Source organism: Lacerta agilis, chromosome 7 (assembly GCF_009819535.1).
Source record: "Lacerta agilis isolate rLacAgi1 chromosome 7, rLacAgi1.pri, whole genome shotgun sequence".
NCBI classification, from domain to species: domain Eukaryota; kingdom Metazoa; phylum Chordata; class Lepidosauria; order Squamata; family Lacertidae; genus Lacerta; species Lacerta agilis.
This window is the reverse complement of record NC_046318.1, coordinates 48662979-48681926: the sequence shown is the minus strand read 5'-3', so window position 1 is coordinate 48681926 and position 18948 is coordinate 48662979. Positions and strand designations below refer to the sequence as shown.

General features: G+C 39.7%; 1 protein-coding gene across 1 annotated transcript in view; it reads left to right on the top strand.

Moving 5' to 3' along the window:
* ALKAL1 (ALK and LTK ligand 1) overlaps positions 1-18948 on the top strand; it is a gene marked incomplete at its 5' end in the record, with an annotated part of 28456 nt that overhangs the window by 7514 nt on the left and 1994 nt on the right. The window contains 2 exons of the mRNA XM_033156090.1: positions 17504-17557; positions 18733-18813. Coding sequence (XP_033011981.1) covers positions 17504-17557; positions 18733-18813 — 135 coding nt within the window. The remainder of the gene's footprint in view (positions 1-17503; positions 17558-18732; positions 18814-18948) is intronic.

Sequence of the window (18948 nt, the reverse complement as noted above, 5' to 3'; positions counted from 1 at the left end):
CTCTGTATCTCATATCCTCAGGGGTAGCTTGGGGGCCATGGGAAGCTGCACTGAGTTGGGGAAACAGCAAAAAATTGGGAGCCCCACCTTGCACAAGCAAAAATGCTTAGTGCTTACTCAAAGCCACCACTGGATACAACCCAATAATAGTAGTCTTAATACTAATAATAATATGAAACATTTGGACCATAAGGTCCGTTGCTCAAATTACAAGGGAAAAATTAAAGAATCCAACCTTGGTCAAACCTTGACCAAGAAAATTTAGCTGAGGAAGAATTAGCGAAACAGGGCCTTGTCCTGGAATTTATTTTGACTGGAATTTGCTTCTATATTAATAAAACTGTTTGAAGACTTTAAAATTGATCTCCTGCCTGGCCAGAGTTCTTGGATTCTTTAATTTTTGACTTCAAATTACAAGGGAACCAGAAGGAGCTTGGGTCACTTAACTTTTTTGGAGACTTCCTTAGTTACCATCCACTATTTATGGGTTGGTTGGTTGGTTGGTGATTTGATTAACATTTGAATAAGCAATAACCACTGAGTGCAAATGCACCTGCACTGGATACTAGAGTCTCAAGGCAGAGAAAATGAAACAGATTCAGAGCAAAGTGTGATTAAATGTCACATACAATTTTGGACACTGAGGTGCCAGTGACTACATCAAAAGATACAGTGATAACAGAAAGATGGAAATAGATTCAGGCAGTAATATTTGCTTTTGAAAAAGGAGATATAATCAGAGCAGCAGCCAGATATGCATTCATGGATTGCACTTCCTCACTTGGAGTTGATGCAAAGGAGAAACAGGTATTGGAGTCATAGGATTCTGCTGATCCCATACTTCACTCTCCCAGAAAACCTCTGCCCCATTGGTTTCATATAGATGAGAGGTAGGTAATCATTTGGCTACATGGGCAAGATCCTTATCAAGATCTGCCTCCTAGGTCAAATTTGATAGGTGTATAGTGTCTTTCTGGCATCTGTGTCGGGGGGACAATGGAGGAGTGCACCTTTGGGGGCAAAGTCAAACTGTTGGAAGGTTGCAGTGCCTGCTGTGGCTGTAGAGACCGATGTGGGAGAGATATGTTTTGTTACAGCTGGGGCAGATGAAGGCATCTGGTTGTGCTGCTGCAGATGCCCCATGGTATTTCTTCACTCTGCACTCTTCCCAGTGGTCACACGCTGTGGTTTGCAAGCCTCCCTGCACTGCCATTTAAAGTTTTCAGTTGCAAAGGCTTAAAAAGGAAGTGGAAGGAACCAGTCTCCCCACGCTTCCATTTCAAGCCTCCAGAATCAGGAACTCATAGGGAGTGAGAAAACTTGTAAAATACTTTAAAATAGCCCCAATGCTCTCATTTGAGCCTCCAGGGGCTCAAACAGGAGTATTGTTGTTGTTGTTCAGTCGTGTCCGACTCTTCGTGACCCCATGGATCAGAGCACGCCAGGCACGCCTATCCTTCACTGCCTCTCGCAGTTTGGCCAAACTCATGTTAGTAGCTTCAAGAACACTGTCCAACCATCTCATCCTCTGCCGTCCCCTTCTCCTTGTGCCCTCCATCTTTCCCAACATCAGGGTCTTTTCTAGGGAGTCTTCTCTTCTCATGAGGTGGCCAAAGTACTGGAGCCTCAACTTCAGGATCTGTCCTTCCAATGAGCACTCAGGAGTATAGGGGCTACATTACTTTGCGGAAGCCTCTTTAAAATATATGTCACATGCAAGGTGCTTCAAAGGGTGTGTTTGCACAGGGCTTTAATCCTTGCTCAGTGGATGACAGCCTGTGCAGGATTAAATCCTGTCCTTCTGCCCATCATCTGATGGGCAGGGAGGCATAGGTTCAGGATACAGGCCTCACAAGCCCAATTGGATCCCCTGGTGGGCCAAGACTGGCCCATGGGCTAGAGGTTCTCAACCTCAGTGTACATGTTAAAAGGCATGGGGGACAAAATTGAAGCTAAAAAGTCTACTCTCATGGAAAGGATGAAAAAATTGATTATTACCACCACCACTGCTACTATTACTATTAATTGCTTATACCCCTCCCACCCAATTGGGTTGCCCCAGCCACTCTGGGCAGCTTCCAACATAACTTAAGCACAGTAAGACATCAAACATTACAAACTTCCCAATACAGGGAGTAAGTAACCTGGGAAAAAGTAATAAAACCCGGCGGGAAATAGAGATGTGCTTTGGATATGGATGAATTTCAAGCCAAGGCAGGATGCTTCTGAAAGATTTTGAGTTTGTCTGAGATGAAGCAGGATGTGTGCAAGGGTGCATAAGTCAGTGCAGGGACCCTTGAAATGCCTTGTTGTGCATCAGCAAGCCATATATAAAAAGCAATTAGTAAATGTCTCCAAGCTTACCATATAAGGGAAAGACGAAGCTATGGCGGGAGGAGGGAAAGGGAGCAGCTTTGCAAAATTAAAAGACTTGTCTCCAGCTTAAGAAAAATTACAGGATCAAGAAGGTGGAATTAGCTTGTAATCAGAGGGAATGATTTTGCCCACTCCAAAATCACCTGTACAGTCTGCCTAGCACAAAAGCCCTGGGTCTTATCTGTCTGCAGTTTGGCAAGTTTCTTACTCTAGGGTATACTATGGAAGTTTAAGATATTCCAGTTTATAAATCCAAAAACTATAATGGCTGCAATTTCAGGAAAATTACTGCAGCTATCCTTCTAAAAATTGTCAGGATTCATGTGCTCAGAAGATGTGACTTTGCCTGCAAACTCATCCAATTCTATCCTAAAATCAAAAATTAAATGTGCCTAGCACAGACATCCCTACACTCATTTGTCTGTAATTTGGTAAGCTTTATCTGGATGGGTGAAAATATAAGAGCTTGACATTGTTATTGAATTCTGGACAAGTTACAGATATTCTTGGATTTGTCAGTAGTGAATGGAGGTGGGTGTGGAGAGAAATGAAGTAGACATAGACTGAACTTGAGTCAAAATCAAGTGGCCAACAAAACGCCACAGGCCAAGGTGGACTGTTTCCCAACACACCAATGTGAGATCTGAATTTTGGGATCAGTGTGTAGCCCATGGACAAATAATTTTAAAGGGCAAGGTATGCTTTTTACATTACATGGAAATTAATTAGACCCAATCAATATGTAGGGAAATAAGTGATGGACTGATGAACAATTTCATACCAGATTTGCGGTTGAACAGAGGCCCTCGCTATTGAACATTTGCTTTCAGGTCATCAGTTTCAATAAATCTATCTTAGAAGAAGGCCTATGAACAAACTGTTGAATGAGCAGAATCAAAACATTGATTTTACTCAGTGCTTTAGATATGAACAAACATGTAAGAGTGACAGGCCTCTCTGCCTTAAGGCATTTTAATCTGATTAAGAGAATGGCAATAAACAAAGAATAGAAAATGATCAGATAGAATAAGGGTTGTATCAGCACGAGGTCACCCGTATGTTTTTGGTGACTGTATGTACTGATGTACTTTTATCAGTGATGGCATTCTTGCAACACATTCAGTTAAGTTTGGAATGAAATAAGCAGCAAAGTAGAGGATTGTGTTAGAAAGCTTTCTAGAATAACTATAATACGGATATGTAAACTGTGGATGTTGTCCTGGGAACTTTGCAAAGGGGTTTGTATCACTTTACTAAATCAGATTTCTGAATTGGAAATATTTATTTGAAGACCAGGGGTCACCAATCTTTTTGGACCAGTGAATGCTTGGTCTTTAGCTCTGGCACAGCAGAAGACATACGTGAACCTCTTCACAATGTTTTTACATTTGCCTTCTTGGGGAATGGGGGGGGGGGGTCAGGTCTTTAACACCCACTTACACCTATTTTGTAGTAGTATTTGCAGAAAATCACTTATAAAGGACTACCTAATCGTAGACAAAACCAACACGGGAAAGATGCATCCTAGTTGCTAGGGAAAAAGGAAGGACAAAGTGGAGATTCTAAGCACTAGAAAATAAGACAGAATCAGGAAAAGTGCACTAAAAGGGATGGGAAAGCATAGGACAGGACACTAGGGATTACTATTGCCTGGTGTCCAAACAACTAACTTTTCATTTACGGCTCAGACTTCACTTATTGGCTAAGAACACTAACAAGCAGGAGTAGCAAGTATAGTTCATTTCACAGAAATTGCTTAGAAGGGTAGCTGTAAATTGTGCTTCATGGCTTTCCTTCAAGGAGGGCTAGAGACTTGCTTCCTTTTTAAAATGAAGGTTCAGAGTTTGGAGTCCTTTCTCGGATGCCAATGATGGTTTTCATGGGTGCAGTGAATGTCACTGGATTGGTGACTTCTGATGCAGACATTTTCTGGCTGCTTCCCTTCATATTCCTGTCCAGTGATGCTTAGAGATGGAGTACACAGTCAGCTCAAGTTTTACATCTGTTCCTAAACCACTAACCACAGGGAAGGAAAAATAAATTAAAATGTGCCTCCACATGGAGAATTTCTGGCAGATGCAAAATAGCATGCTGGGGGGGAAAGGTTCTATCATAGCCTACCTTTCTGAATGACTGTATATACAGGGAGTTCAGACATTCAGTCACTCACCTTCATCTCTATGGTATCACAAACTGGTTCATAAGTGCAAATCAATGCTTTATAATGCAGATAGGCTTCAAGGAACTCTTTGATATTTCTAACCACAGAAGTGCAGCTGTAATCCCTCCTAATTCATTCTATAGTGATACAAACAACAACAATTATTATTATTATTATTAGTAGTAGTAGTAGTAAGCAGCTTTAATGATAACATCAGTGGGTATTATAATATATGCTCATAGTTTGAGCATATTTACTGTTACCAACCAAGCCTGCATGACCTCCGGATCATATGTTACACATATACCCATATATCACTGTGGAGTTGATATTTCAAGGTTTTAGGCTGCTAACTAGAGCATGTTGCAGGGAAGCAGAGCTATAATTTTATTACTAGGGACAATTAGCAAAAACCCACTGAGTCTCAATTTGGATTCAAAGGTTGAAACACTCTTCAAAAGAGAGAAGTATAAGTTTCCTCCATTTCACAGTGCCCAAGAGTCTGGAGTCGCTTCTGTATGTGTGGAGCAGTGAATCATGAATCCCCGAATGTAAGACACAGTCTGCTTTTATGTGCTTGCAGACTGTGTGTCAATCAGAATTTCTGGTTTCTTGTAGCTATGATTGGGGGGTGGGAAAGGAGGTACCAAATGGCAAGCCTTTGTAGGTCATCCTCAAGACTTGTACAGCTCAGCATGGGCTACTCTAAAGAGCCCTCAAAATATTCCGGTAACTTAAGAAACTAACATGTATGCCTAAAGTGAGAACACAGTTTTGTATCTTGTTTACCTGTATGAAAACAACACAGGGGGTGTTCCAGACATAGAGAGCAGCAAGATGGAAAATGCAATGGGGAGAAAGAGAGTAAGAAGAATAAATAGCAGACAATGTGTATGTTGTACTAGAGGAAATGAGGTAATGGAGGGATAAAAGGAACATTTAAATCAGTTTGAATAATCCATTAAAATTACCAGCTAAACATTGGATAGAGCAAAGCTGCAATCATATACACACTTGCATAGAATTCAGGAGACTTCTCAGTAAACATGCATAGGATTGTGATGCGAGTGGACTGTTTCACCACTGCAGTAGGATAATACAGAGTGGGATGGAAAGCTGGAGATATTAGCTCAAGGTTAACATATATAAACTTGGATCACTGGCTGATGTACCCAAAGTGCTATCTATATTGACTGGTGGCAGCTTTGAAAGCTCTTTCTCAGCCCTGCTGTCTGAAATCACGGATAACTCTAGAAGCTTGGACTTTCTGAATGGAAAACTTGCACTCAGCTAGTCAGCTGTAGCTCCTGAAGAAACATGTGTGGAAGTTTTCGCCCTGGATTGGTGCAGTAAGGAAAAGAGGAAGTAGAGACAGAATTTTGATAAATGGCAGCACAGAACATGATCATCAAAACAACAAGATGTTAACCTATAGGGACAAGGGAGGAAGCCTGCAGAGGCAGAAAAGGAATTTGGTTGAACTGGACTGCACAATGTCTGGCTGAAAGGCATGCTTTGGATACTTAGCCAGGCAAAGGAATGAATGTACACTGATGTGGACCATTTATTCTTAGAAATATTCATTACTAATTTGAGTAACAATTGCTTGCCAAAGGAAAAGTATCTGTGCTGTGTTGTTAATAATATTTAGGGCTACAGTTTCCACTGCTGCCTGTCAAATATTTTCAAAGGCATCACTTGGCACAATCCAACACTGACTCAGTCAAGAGGCTTCAGGATAATTATATGTAGGATGCTGTAGGATGCTAAATATGTGCATTAGGCTTGAACTGAGAGCATATGTTTTGCAAACACTTCTTATTTTTAGGGTTTCAAGGCAACAACCCTAGAAAGACAGGCGTTCAGAATATAGACAGTGTGAGGGAAATTGTCTTAGGTTGCCATAAGTGCATCCTGGGGTCTTTTTTGGAGGGAGGGGCTGTTAATAGCAGGCAATTTTTATTTTTATGTGCCTATTGGGGAAAGCATTTAGAAACTTGACCCTGTGACCATTCATCCCTCCTGCCAAAGAAATCAGTCATGTGCCTCCCCTCCTACTGCAAGGTCTATTATTCAGCATTTCAGGAAACAATAGTATTATGCATTTTCAAACTCCCTGAATACCTAAATGCTAATCATTCACCAAAGTATTGTGAATGTCAGCTTAACTTGATTTCTAACGTAAGCTTCCTATCATGTGTGACTGTTCTACAACCCCCCACATATGGATTACTTCATGGCTTAGGGCTGTAATTATCTGCTTGAGCCTCCAGCTGCTTGTCCCACAATCAAGCAAATTAAATCATTACAAATCCAATATACCTTACTATGCTGATCCTACTAAGTTGCTGAGAACCTATATAAAGCATTGTGCAATCCTACACAATCTTGTTCTCATCTTAAGTGGTGTCTCTATATTCCCAAATGTTTTACAAAACAATAAAATATTTCTCTAACAGTTGCATTTATTTCAGAATAAAGTTGTTCAAAAGAACGAATAGCCATTAAACAAATGTTTGTAGTCATCAAACAAATGGCTTTCCCCATTCTTTTAATCAAGCAATGTGCTTCAGAATATAACATCTTCAATATATATATATTTAATATTAAGTAGCACATTTGTATGGTAAAACTCATGGTGTACAATTGACCGAGAGATGCTGCTGAGCAAGTCCAAATTAAATTAATAGGAGTACTGCAAAGATTTCAGGCTTAGTCTTCCAAGTTCTGCACTCGCACAAGTTCCAAGAAAAATGAGGAAAGATTTGATAAATGCCTAGGGTCTCTTATGTTTTGGAAGTGATCTAGACACAATGAACTGCTGCTAGCTTCTGCTGCTTGCTGAATAGAAGCTGCTGGCCCTGACTTGCAGAAACCTGTAGGCGGAACCAGAATGATTTGACCCATCCTATAACCTCTAATAGGGGGTGCGGGTGGCGCTGTGGGTTAAACCACAGAGCCTAGGGCTTGCCAATCAGAAGGTCAGCAGTTCGAATCCTTGCGACAGGGTGAACTCCCATTGCTCGGTCCCTGCTCCTGCCAACCTAGCAATTCAAAAGCACATCAAAGTGCAAGTAGATAAATAGGTACCACTCCAGCGGGAAGGTAAACGGCATTTCCGTGTGCTGCTCTGGCTCGCCAGAAGCGGCTTAGTCATGCTGGCTCCCTCGGCCAATTAAGCGAGATGAGCACCGCAACCCCAGAGTCATCCACGACTGGACTTACCGTAATGGTCAGGGGTCCCTTTACCTTTACCTATAACCTCTAATGGTTATTTTGTTGAATGTTTTTGAAACCTGGGTGGGTCAAATGACCTGGTAGAATTTATTCTGCTGGATGTGGGGGTTCATATGTTCTCCTGTTTTGCCTTTTAACTGATTAGAGGCATTGGGTGTCGAGGTCCCCAAACCACCCCTCAAATGAAACACACTTCACACAGAAACAGGCAGTATAACACTACAAACTGAAGCCAATTCTGTTCTGCCTCCACACTGCTGCATATTTGCCTCCTGTCATGGAATGGACTGAAGTGTTTATTCCAAATTTGTCACCCCATTCTGAAGGCAGTGAATTCCAGGTAGCCATTTCAGAGGCTGTGGTTTTGCACTCAAAAAAGTTTTTGGGAGGAAGGGATTACCATAGCAGTGAAAGCGTGAATTCACTCCCCCCCCTTTTCTTTTCTTTCTTTATGGCCACTCTCCTCCCTTGAAGTTTGGTATTTGCCCCCAAATGCCCCTTAAAAGCCTGAAACGAAAGTTTGAGGACCTGATTCTGCTGTAGACAGAAACAGTCAGCAAGCCTCTACCTTTGCTTTTATCCTTGAAACATTCTGGCACCAACTGCTTCCCTCACCACCTGGTCCGGCCCCCAAAATAGTTAACGCAATCAAGGAACGGGCATGTTTTTAGTACAGTATGTCTCACTATCCTTTCATTAAAATTTGTTTAAGGGAGGCTTCAAGTACCAGTAGATCCTTCCTATTACAAGGACATTCTCTGAAATGGTTTTCCCCCTTTAAAAAACAGGTGCGTCTAGTGGTCCGGAGCGCCTTATGGACTGAAAAATACGGTAGGTTTCTGGGTGGGAGTTGATCAAGGTGAGGGTTTGCCAAGCGTGCCTTCCTCTTAGCACGTTTCTCCCTTTCGTCCTGAGTTTGAGTGTCTTCAAAGCCCATGACACCTTTCGTAAGGGCTGTTCTCCAATTAGAGTGCTCACAGGCCAGTGTTTTCCAGTTGTCGGTGTTTATAATACATTTTTTTAAAAAAGATTTCCCCTGAGAGAGTCTTTGAACCTCTTTTGTTGATCACCAGCATCAGGCTTACCACTTTTAAGTTTGGAATAGAGTAGTTGCTTTGGAAGACGATAATCAGGTATCCATACAACATGACCAGTTCAACAGAGTTGGTGTTGAAGAATCATTGCTTCAACACTGGTGATCGTTGCTTCTTCCAGTACACTGGCATTAGTTTACCTGTCTTCCCAAGTTATGTGTAAATTTTTTTGGAGACACCATTGATCAAATCTTTCGAGGAGTTGGAGATGGCGTTTATAAGTGGTCCACGTTTCACAAGCATGTAGTAAGGTCTGTAGTATAATAATAATAATAATAATAATAATAATAATAATAATAATTTATTATTTGTACCCCGCCCATCTGGGCGGCTTCCACCAAACATTAAAATACATTTAAAATATCATAGTAAACAAGCAAATGTAAACAAGCATTTTGGTTTCCCTGCAAATGTCCTGGTCCTCAAATACTCTGCATTTCAGTCGGGAGAAAGCTGAACTCGCAGAGCTCAGACGATGCTGGATTTTGGCATCAATGTCTGCCCTTGTGGAAAGTGTAGTGTGCAGCATTGCAGCCAAAGCACAATAACATTTTTAATTTTACAATGAATAAAAAAAAAACTATCTTTTTTGTTCCACAATTAAACCACTAACTCTTTAATTGCCACAGTTTTTAAATTATCTTTTTTTCTCATAAATTGCTTCGGTGGTGGTGTTCTCTTGTATGACATTTTACTGTTATGAAATGCAATGATGTTAGACTCTTTTTGTGGGATCTTTGTAAAACTTAGTTGGATCTGGGCCAAAATACACCCTGCCAGTGTAAGTCATATTACAAGAACTCATGACAGAGAAGTACTTGAAGGACTAAATCTGTAACTGCCTATATTGATGAATCATATTCCTCCTGAGAAATATTGAGCTTTTTGTAATAATGGATTTCTGCATGTAAACATAGCATTAAATTTTCTAGATATTAACTTGTGACCAGTAACTATCGCTTTTCAGATTTGTTTGTGTTAAATGGGTTCAAGAAAAATACTAGAGCAAGAGTTTAATGGAAACTTGATACAGTGGCACCAATGTCCCCCATACCCAGGAAAACACTGTGTCTCTTTTGCCACCCTCTCTGGCATTGCCACTAGGGGACCCTGGAGCAGGCAGCTGGCAGTAGTCAGTCAGTTACTGCATTTTTACTGCTGAGCCAGGGACTGGCGAGTTGGGGAGGGGACTTTCTTTATCCAGCACCAAAATAACTTGGCTAGCTCTGGCTTCTACCTCACCTTGACTAGAACGGGAAGCACTATTTCCTGCTCTTTCTCAGGAAATCAAATATTTTGGTCCAGCCCTGTCTTATTCACAACTGCTGTTCAAGCTTAGCAATAAAAGGCTAAAATTTCAGAACAAAACTTATTAATCAATTGAAATATTTTTGAAAATAAGTGTCAAAGAAAACGTACCGGTATATTGCATTTTAATCATTTTTTACTGTTGCAGGCTGACAAATGTGTATTCCATTATTGTTTTACTGTGCTTAAGAATAGTGGGAAATATTTCTACTAGGACTAGCAAAGATTTGTCACCTTAGATCATATCAACATATAAATGCTGTCTAGTCCCCATCATTATTTTGACACCCCATCCTTCAAAACCTGTTTGTCAGATTTTTATGTTCTGAAAAAGGACAGCTCACTGCTTTCAACCATCCTTACTATTTCCATATATTACCTCTTTCCTTAACTCCTCTCTATAAATCCCGTGAAATGCTTTACCTCAGCTACTTCTCTCCCCCCCCCCCATTTTCTATCCTTTCCCCATCTACTGGTTTCCTCTTTTACTTTTTTCAGGATGTGCAAACTCATTTGAGAGGTATTCAAAATCATTATGATAGTTTAGAGAAGTTTTGAGCTCTGAAAACAAAACAAACATTGAGACTGATTTATATGGCTTCTGGTTTCAGGCTTTCCAGACAGTCAGGCATCACTTTTTCCCTCTCTGCCTTTCTTTTTTAAATACAGCTTAAATGTTATACAATGACTTTAAGGGGAAAGATCTGAAACTCAAGGATAGTGCAAGACATACACAACTGCCTTAGGGGGGCACATGTAGCTCATTAGCTTTGTGCTGTTCATTCCAGGTTTCTTGCATTTAAGAACAGCAGGTATGCGTCTGTATTGGTGAGAAATTCAGCTTACTGTGTGGTTGCCGGACGGTCCTCAGTGTTTGTGAAATTTAACCATGGTGCATGTCATAGAACACTAACCACATAGTGTGTTAAATAATGGATGACTGTTTTTTCATGGAGAACAGATGGGTTTTGGAGTTTTACTTACAAAATAAGCATGAACTTTGGAACTTTTAGTTCAAGTGGTATGAAATTTGAGGTGTTGAAAATGTGGTTGTGTGTGGCATATTTAGAAATTCCAAAGTTTTTTGTATTGACTGTTGGGTGTATCAGAAAATAATAAGGATCACTGTATTTTGAAATTAAGATTGTAACATGAGGATTGCCCCTTGTTTCATATTCCTCAAGCCTCCTTAAGCCCATGTGAGTCTGCATACTGGTATTAAATTTGTTTGATTGATGGTTTGGATTATACCTACACCCTTCAGAAGCATCTTGAATCCAGCCTGCTAGCAAAATTACCATTCTGGCACTGATAAGCTAATTGACACATGATGTGATAAAACTTATTGGTTTTTATTTAACCCATAAGAGATGGCACTGAACTTCTTGATGAACCATAATTCAGCTGTTTCATGTTCTTTTCTTCTTTTGAAGTTTCTCTTTCCAGAATGACCACTTTATGGTCAGTTTCAGAATATCCTGGGAGGTTGAAATGTTCTCCCACTGGTTTATAGATACTGCCCTTTCTAATGTCTGATATCTATCTTAAAGACACCCTACTTGTTGCTCTGTTGCTTTCAGTGGTCCAGGTATGTTTTCAATGTACATTGGAGGAGAGAAATTACATTTCCATAGAATCAGCAATATGTTGTTACTTACAAAATGTTATTTCTTCTCCCCCCTCCCTGGTCCCATGCTGACACCCACACACACCAGCACTTCCATTGTGAGCTCAGCTCCCCTGTTATTTGTTTCACTGATGATAAAAACTGAGTGCTGCAAGGGAGTTAAGGCCTTCCAGAGTACCTTAGTTGTGGATGTTAGCCAGCGTAACTTTGTGGAAACTGGAATACCCTAATAGGTAGGTATCAATTTTCCATAATATTTCTCCTATCTTTCAAGAGAGAAAAGGGGATCCTTGATCCCTTATTTCTCTGCTTGATCACTGAGGTCTTTGAGTGCATCACGGTTAGTGATCCCTCTCAGCTCAGATGTATGGCTTGTATCTACCAGTACCTGTGTATTCAGTATTGTAGGCCCAGTCTTACGGAACTCCCGCTGAGGGGTCATAGGCACTGAATACCTGTTTATTCCAGCAGGTTTTTAAAATTGAATTCTGATTTTGCTGTTTTAGCTCACTTTTCATTTCATTGAGTCTTCTGTACACAAGTTAGAGCTGACTGTGATTAAGTAGTATGCAAATAAGTAAGCAAGCAAGTAAGCAAGCAAGCCGTATAGACCAACGAAGGTGTTGCCTTATGGCTTCTGACAACTCTCCATTACAAAGTTGTTGCTCATCTGGTGATCTCTCAAGAATGCATCTTGTTATTCTAAGGATCCATGGTTTAAAAAAGTCATGTTCATTGAAATTTCGGAAAAACTGACACATAAAATACGTTCCACCAGGGGTAATGTGGACCCCTCCAACTTTGCTTGTATAGGGACCGTTTGTGATTTATATAACCAAATCTCATGGTTAGCACATTCCCACTAAATTATTTGGTTATGTTTGGTACAAATATGAACCTTGTATTGCACCATGGAATATATTTTACGTCACAAATTCTTTTCTTTTTTAAAGCTTTCTATGATTATTATTATTTTATTATCTCTTAATTTTATTCTTCCTGCTTTTATACCTGTTTTTATTATTACTTTTAGCTTGATGTTTTGTTTGTTTGAATAAAAAGTTAACTTTCATTTACATTCTCGCTCCCTTGAAATGTCAAAAAGCATGAGCCTAAAGAGCCTCATGAGCAAAATAGAGAAACATAGTATTCTCTTCTTAAATGTCATGCCTTGAACATATAGATTATTGATTGACCCATAATGATCTCAAGCAAACATACTTACACATATTTTGAATAATGAAGCAGAAGAAAATAGCCATTCTCTTTTAATTTAAGGTTCTGGATCACATAATATTGCTCTTCTGATTTGGCTTTTTGCATGGAAAGGAGTTAGTGTAACCAGCTGCACATACCCATGCGAGGATGGAACACTTGAATGTTATCTACGCATGTAAAATCTAACGTGTTGTCTAAAATGATATGGGTTGATTTACATCATGTACACTGCATGACATTAGCTTATTCAGGTTGAATTTTGTATGTGTGGGCAGCAATTGTCCTACCATACGCATGTACTAATTTCTACAGATCAATTTACAGACAACTCAGTTGTGTAGAAGAATCATTTGTGTAAAATCAGTGCTTGACAAACTGATTATCTATGCATGTGCACTAAAAGTGAAGACCGAACAACACAATCTGATTCTTTCCTAAAGTGACAAAATTATAGTGCCATAAGACCTGAGGGAAGAAATAGTTAAGATTGACTAAAAATGAGTCCTCCAGGTTTACCTAATTCCTTCACCATAGTTCCAGTAGATTCAAATGTTTTATGGAATTTCACTCTTTTGAATGACCATATATGCAAAGTAGTATTTATTTTTAGGATTTTCAGAACACTAATTTGCAACAGGTCTCTCAGAAGCCCTTTGCTCCCCCGTGCCACAATGTATATCCTGGATATAACATAGACAAGGCTCAGTGGATATTTGCTTATGTGCCACCAATGATATGTGGGTAGTGTTAGTAGCAATGATGGTGGTAAACTTCGTCATCCTCAGGCTCCGAAACAACACTTGCCTCAATGACAGATGAGTATCTGATGTTATTGAATTCCTCTTTGGCTCAGAGAAGCTTAGGAGGGCAAAAACCCACTCGCCTTGGTCAGTGTAGGACTCCAAAAAGATCCCAAGCCTATTCAGCTCATTTACTGTAAATGACCTGGCATCCTAGCATAGAACATTAATTAAAAGACTTGTTTTTCCTCTGCCAGGCTTAACCAGAACAGCCCTACTGATAAATGGGGTTTGGATCTGGTGCAACTTTACACTAGCTTATTGTGCATAGGATTGCCCCCTCAATGTATTAACAGGACAAGCCAAAGGAGGGTGGAGTGGGGTTCAAGGTCTTATGGCGACTTTCTTGCCATTCCTCACTCATCTCCTGTCTTTCCACTAATGCAAGCCTCCTAACACTCACTGTGGGGATCTAAGGCAGCTGTTAGAGCAACCAGATCCTGCAGCCATTCTGGATTTTTATTGGGGGGGGGGTTGTTACGTTAGTCATGGCTTTCAAGCCTAGCATAGTTTGTGCATCAAAATCTGCTGCTGGAATTCAGACCATATGTAGATCATTATCTCCTTCTACAGAAGGAATCAGAGGCCGATTTATCTAGCCTCCTCTTTTTTAGCACTTTCAGTGAGGTTGGCAGGACTGATCATAGACATTGTGCTATTCGAGGTGTAGCAGCAGATGGAACTCTGCCCTCTCCATCTTGCCCTCTCCATCTTGGCCAAGGTGTAAAGTAGCCAAGAACAGCTAAGTTATTTTGCCACATATGGTAGAAAAAAATCCACAAGCTTTTCTACTTCCTAGCTTTAGAAATATAGTTATTGTTATTTACAACCTGAAATCAGCTACCTGAGGTGGTCAGCTCACTCTGCCTAATGGTAGGGGTTGCCCTGGAGGTTGGGAAGCAAAAACAGTAACCTAAGGAGAGTGAGGGTGAATCCTAGTAATGGGTGAGGGTGGATGGGGGCTACCACTGAGATGAAGCAGAACAGCAGATATATGGAACAAGCATTGCTGCTGCTTCACACAACATCAGAGATGCAACAAGCAGCTCACCCCATTCTTTAGTCTTCCAGTGGAAATGATGCTACATCATGATGTAGCCTGAGGCATTGCAGGGTAGAAAGGGATGGCTGTCCCAACTTGCCATTGCTCCAATGGTTACTTAATGTTCAGCAAATACTTACGGTAGTTTATGTATTGTATTGATGTTTAATATGTAAGCACTGGAATTATTGTTTGCAATCCTGTTTTCTTGATATTTTTTCTTATATTGTCCATATCACTAAATCACCTCATCCTTGCTACACTTTGTTACACACACATACACACACACACAGAGAGAGAGAGAGAGAGAGAGAGAGAGAGAGAGAGAGATTTGAATTTGCTCATAAGAGCTCATGGCTCAATAAATCAGTTATAGCCCAAAACCTTTGCAAAGTAATTCAACAGTAAGTCAATTAGCTTCCAGTTTACTCAAAAGTAAGACTGTAGAGGATTGCATCCTTAGCAAGGTGCCATAGCAATGTTTTCTTTACTCAACACTTTTAGATCAGTCTTTAACATGTATACCACAGATAGAGATTTAAAATGGGTATTGTTTCCTGAAGGTCCTATCTTATGAACACATTTATTGGTTTCACCTTGGCAAGGTTCTCGGTTGATCATGTGAACTGTGGTGACAAGTGTGACCATTTCATAAATCTGCTTCCGCTAAACCCTTGATTGCTTAATTGTGGTAGCATCTTGTCACAATTATGCTTAGATTTATTAGCTTCAGTTATGTGGTAAGCATCACTTTGTGAATGGGCCACGGGCAGATTTTATAGAGCTTGTTAGGCTTTATCACTTGATATGTGTCTGCTTTGATGATTCACTGCTTCTCAGAGAAGTATTCACCATGTACTAAGAGAAAGAAGAAGCTTTCCTTTGAAGATACAAATTAAACTATAAAGGGGACCATCCTCAAGCTATTTCCCATGGAATAATCTCTCTTCAGGAAGTTTTACTCCATAGGCAGTGGGATTAAGGCAGAAAAACAAATTGCATTTCTGCAAGGTCACTTGGAAGGTCTTGTGTGGCATTGTGCCGCTGAACCTAGCTAATCTTGGGGCCCCATCTGGTGCCTACAACAACAACAATATCCAAAGCATCAGAGAATTAGATCAGTAGTATGGCCACTCCTCCAGCTTTTCATAGCTACTGCTGACATGGACTAAGGGGCAGGATTTGTTCTATAATGCTTAATTATCTAAAGAAGACTAGGCATACAAGTTGAAAGATCGCATTGGAAATAAAAAAGAAATCCCTGATAAAGAAGATTACTTATTATTATTAACTGGGATTATGCAAGGGATGAAACTCTTGCTTATATAATGTAACTTTGCCTATAACTGTGAGGATGCAAGTCCATAAAGCCTGCACAAATAAGAGTAGATGCTTTTATTTGTGGAACACCGAGTTTTAGAACTACTCTGTTTTGTATAAAAACGATGTGCTGCTTTTCTTCTGTATGAGAGGGTAGAGCTGATAATAAAAATATACACTGTAATGGTTACTCACTCTTCAAAATGCTTCCTTAAATGTTGTTTCAGTTTGTTGCTATTTATGCAAGAGCAAAGATCCATATTAATAACTTTGATGGGACTCTGTGTGGATATTGTGCAACAAACAAACAAACACCATAAATACCAAATTACATTTTAATTGTTTGATTGAACATAACTTACCAGAACTGATGAGAACACATTTCATAGCTACTTCTCTTTTTTAGTGGTGCTTTTTGTTTTGATATCAGAAATGTAATGCTAAAATAATTGTGTATTGGGCAGCTGGCAGCTTCTTGAAAGGGAGTGAGGGAATGAGGTAGTCTTGAAGGAAGAGTGCTCCCCCCCCCAACCAGGTGCCTCCCCACTGTTGCTGTATACTGTTCCCCCTGCAACTAAGTGTTGGGATGCTGTACAGCACATAGGTAATGACTGCTCCTCACCAGTTTTCTCCCCATGTGGGGGTACCATTGCTGTGAGTGTATTGTAACATTCATGGTCCTTCACAGTAAAGGGGGACTTCCCACACCTTACATTGTTTCAGACTCTTTAGGTCTTCTGATTCATGGACAATTTACAGCATAAACTCATTGGAGGAGTCAGCTTTATCCCCACAAATGAATATATGCTTCCACTGGCATAAAGAATATGCCTTACATATGTGGAGCTCTGTATATACAGAAGAGCTCCTGGATCTGCAGAAAGGTTTTTGTATTGAGACTGGTATTTAAATGGTCACTAATATATATATTCTCTATATGGCATGCCTATATAAATACTGCTGTTCGGTTTTAATTTGTATCAGTTTTTGTTTTGAAACGGCTTATGGACAAATATAGTTAATATTTAATAATATTAATATTATGATATCTAATATTTAATAATATTAATATTATGATATCTAATATTTAATAATATTAATATTATGATATCTAAGTCATACTCAGATGATGATTAGGTTTTTTAAAAAAATATCATCCAGCCTCCTAAAGGAGGAGTTCAGGGTGGAAAACAACACAGCTTTTGAAAAACAGTTACTATCTCTCTCTCTCTATCTCTGTGGGTGGGTGTGCATGCACATATTTTGATGTAGACTTTTCTTTAACACATTATTTATAATGAAATATATTTTCCTCCCCAGAAGTATTTCCAAGAGATTACAACTTAAAGGACAAGTTCATCAAACATTTTACAGGTAAGAACACTTTTTGTGTGAAGGCAATTCTGTGTTTAATCTCTTGCCAGATGCTGCCTACACAAAGGAGAGTATCTTATCTCCTCTCCCAATGAAGGAAGCGTATATTGTAAATTACTAGGTCCAACCTTTTGGGGCTGCTGTTTTCCTACTTGCTTCCCAACAGGTTGTAGTGGGACCCACAGGTTAGGGCATGGAATCTTAAGGCACATTAAAAGGCTAGCTGTTCCATTGGCAAGTAACTCCCAACTATTGAACTTCCCTAAATATCTTCAGATGCCTTTTCCCCAGTAGATTGGAAAAAACTCAATAGAGTTGAGCAGCCAGTGTGAAAAGTCTTGGTGATAAAATTTAGTAGCCTTTATAGTTGTAACTCATCACCCATCACTGCCCTTCTTTATCATTATTCCAGTAGCTTTAATTACATTAATATGGTTATATGTAATTTTTGTCAGAAGCTCCAGTAAAATTGTACTGTGAACATTTATTTATTTATCACAATATTTGTATCCCTTTATCACACCCCCCACACCCATGAAACAAAGTTCTCTGCATGGTTTATAGTATAGAAATAAAAACCATATAAATAAATCTAAAAGCTAAATATAGTAGGAGAATAAAGACAAAATAAGCTAAGGAAAAACTGTAGCCCAAAATATCTAAAAAACAATAAACATTTTTAAAGACTGAATGGCTGGGGCAGGAGTGGGGAAGAGATATACCATCACTTGATGCCAAAAGGACCACAGTGTAGGTGCCAAGTTAGCTTCTCTGAGCAGGACATTCCACACCCCCAGTACTACCACGGAAAAGTCCCTTTTCTATTAACCACTACCTTGCCTTATTTGACAAGGAGAGTACCAGGTGAAAGGTCTGAAACATGTTACACGAAGCAAATATGAACCAACTATTTCTTTATTTTTTAAAAATTAAAAAAATCCTTCCAGTAGCACCTTAGAGACCAACCAAGTTTGTTCTTGGTATGAGCTTTCATGTGCATGCACACTTCTTCAGATATACTGGAAGGATTTTTTATTTTTTATTTTGTTTTGCGTATGGCAGACCAACACAGCTACCTACCTGTAACTATTTATTTATTAGTTATTTTTGTAATTTAGTTTGCAATAGAATTAGAAATGCAATCAAAATGTTGTGTTTGATTAATCCTCAAACAGGTCCAGTTACATTTTCAGCTGAATGTAGTAAGCATTTCCACCGGCTCTATCACAACACACGGGATTGTTCAACACCAGCCTGTAAGTTACAGTTAAAACTACTTCCATGTTTCATTGTCCTGTCTATCTGGTCTTAGGCCAGGGTTGAGCAGGTTCTTAACACCAAGTCATTTCCCCCAGTCTTTCTTGAGAAGAGCATTCTGTTCTCCATTGGCA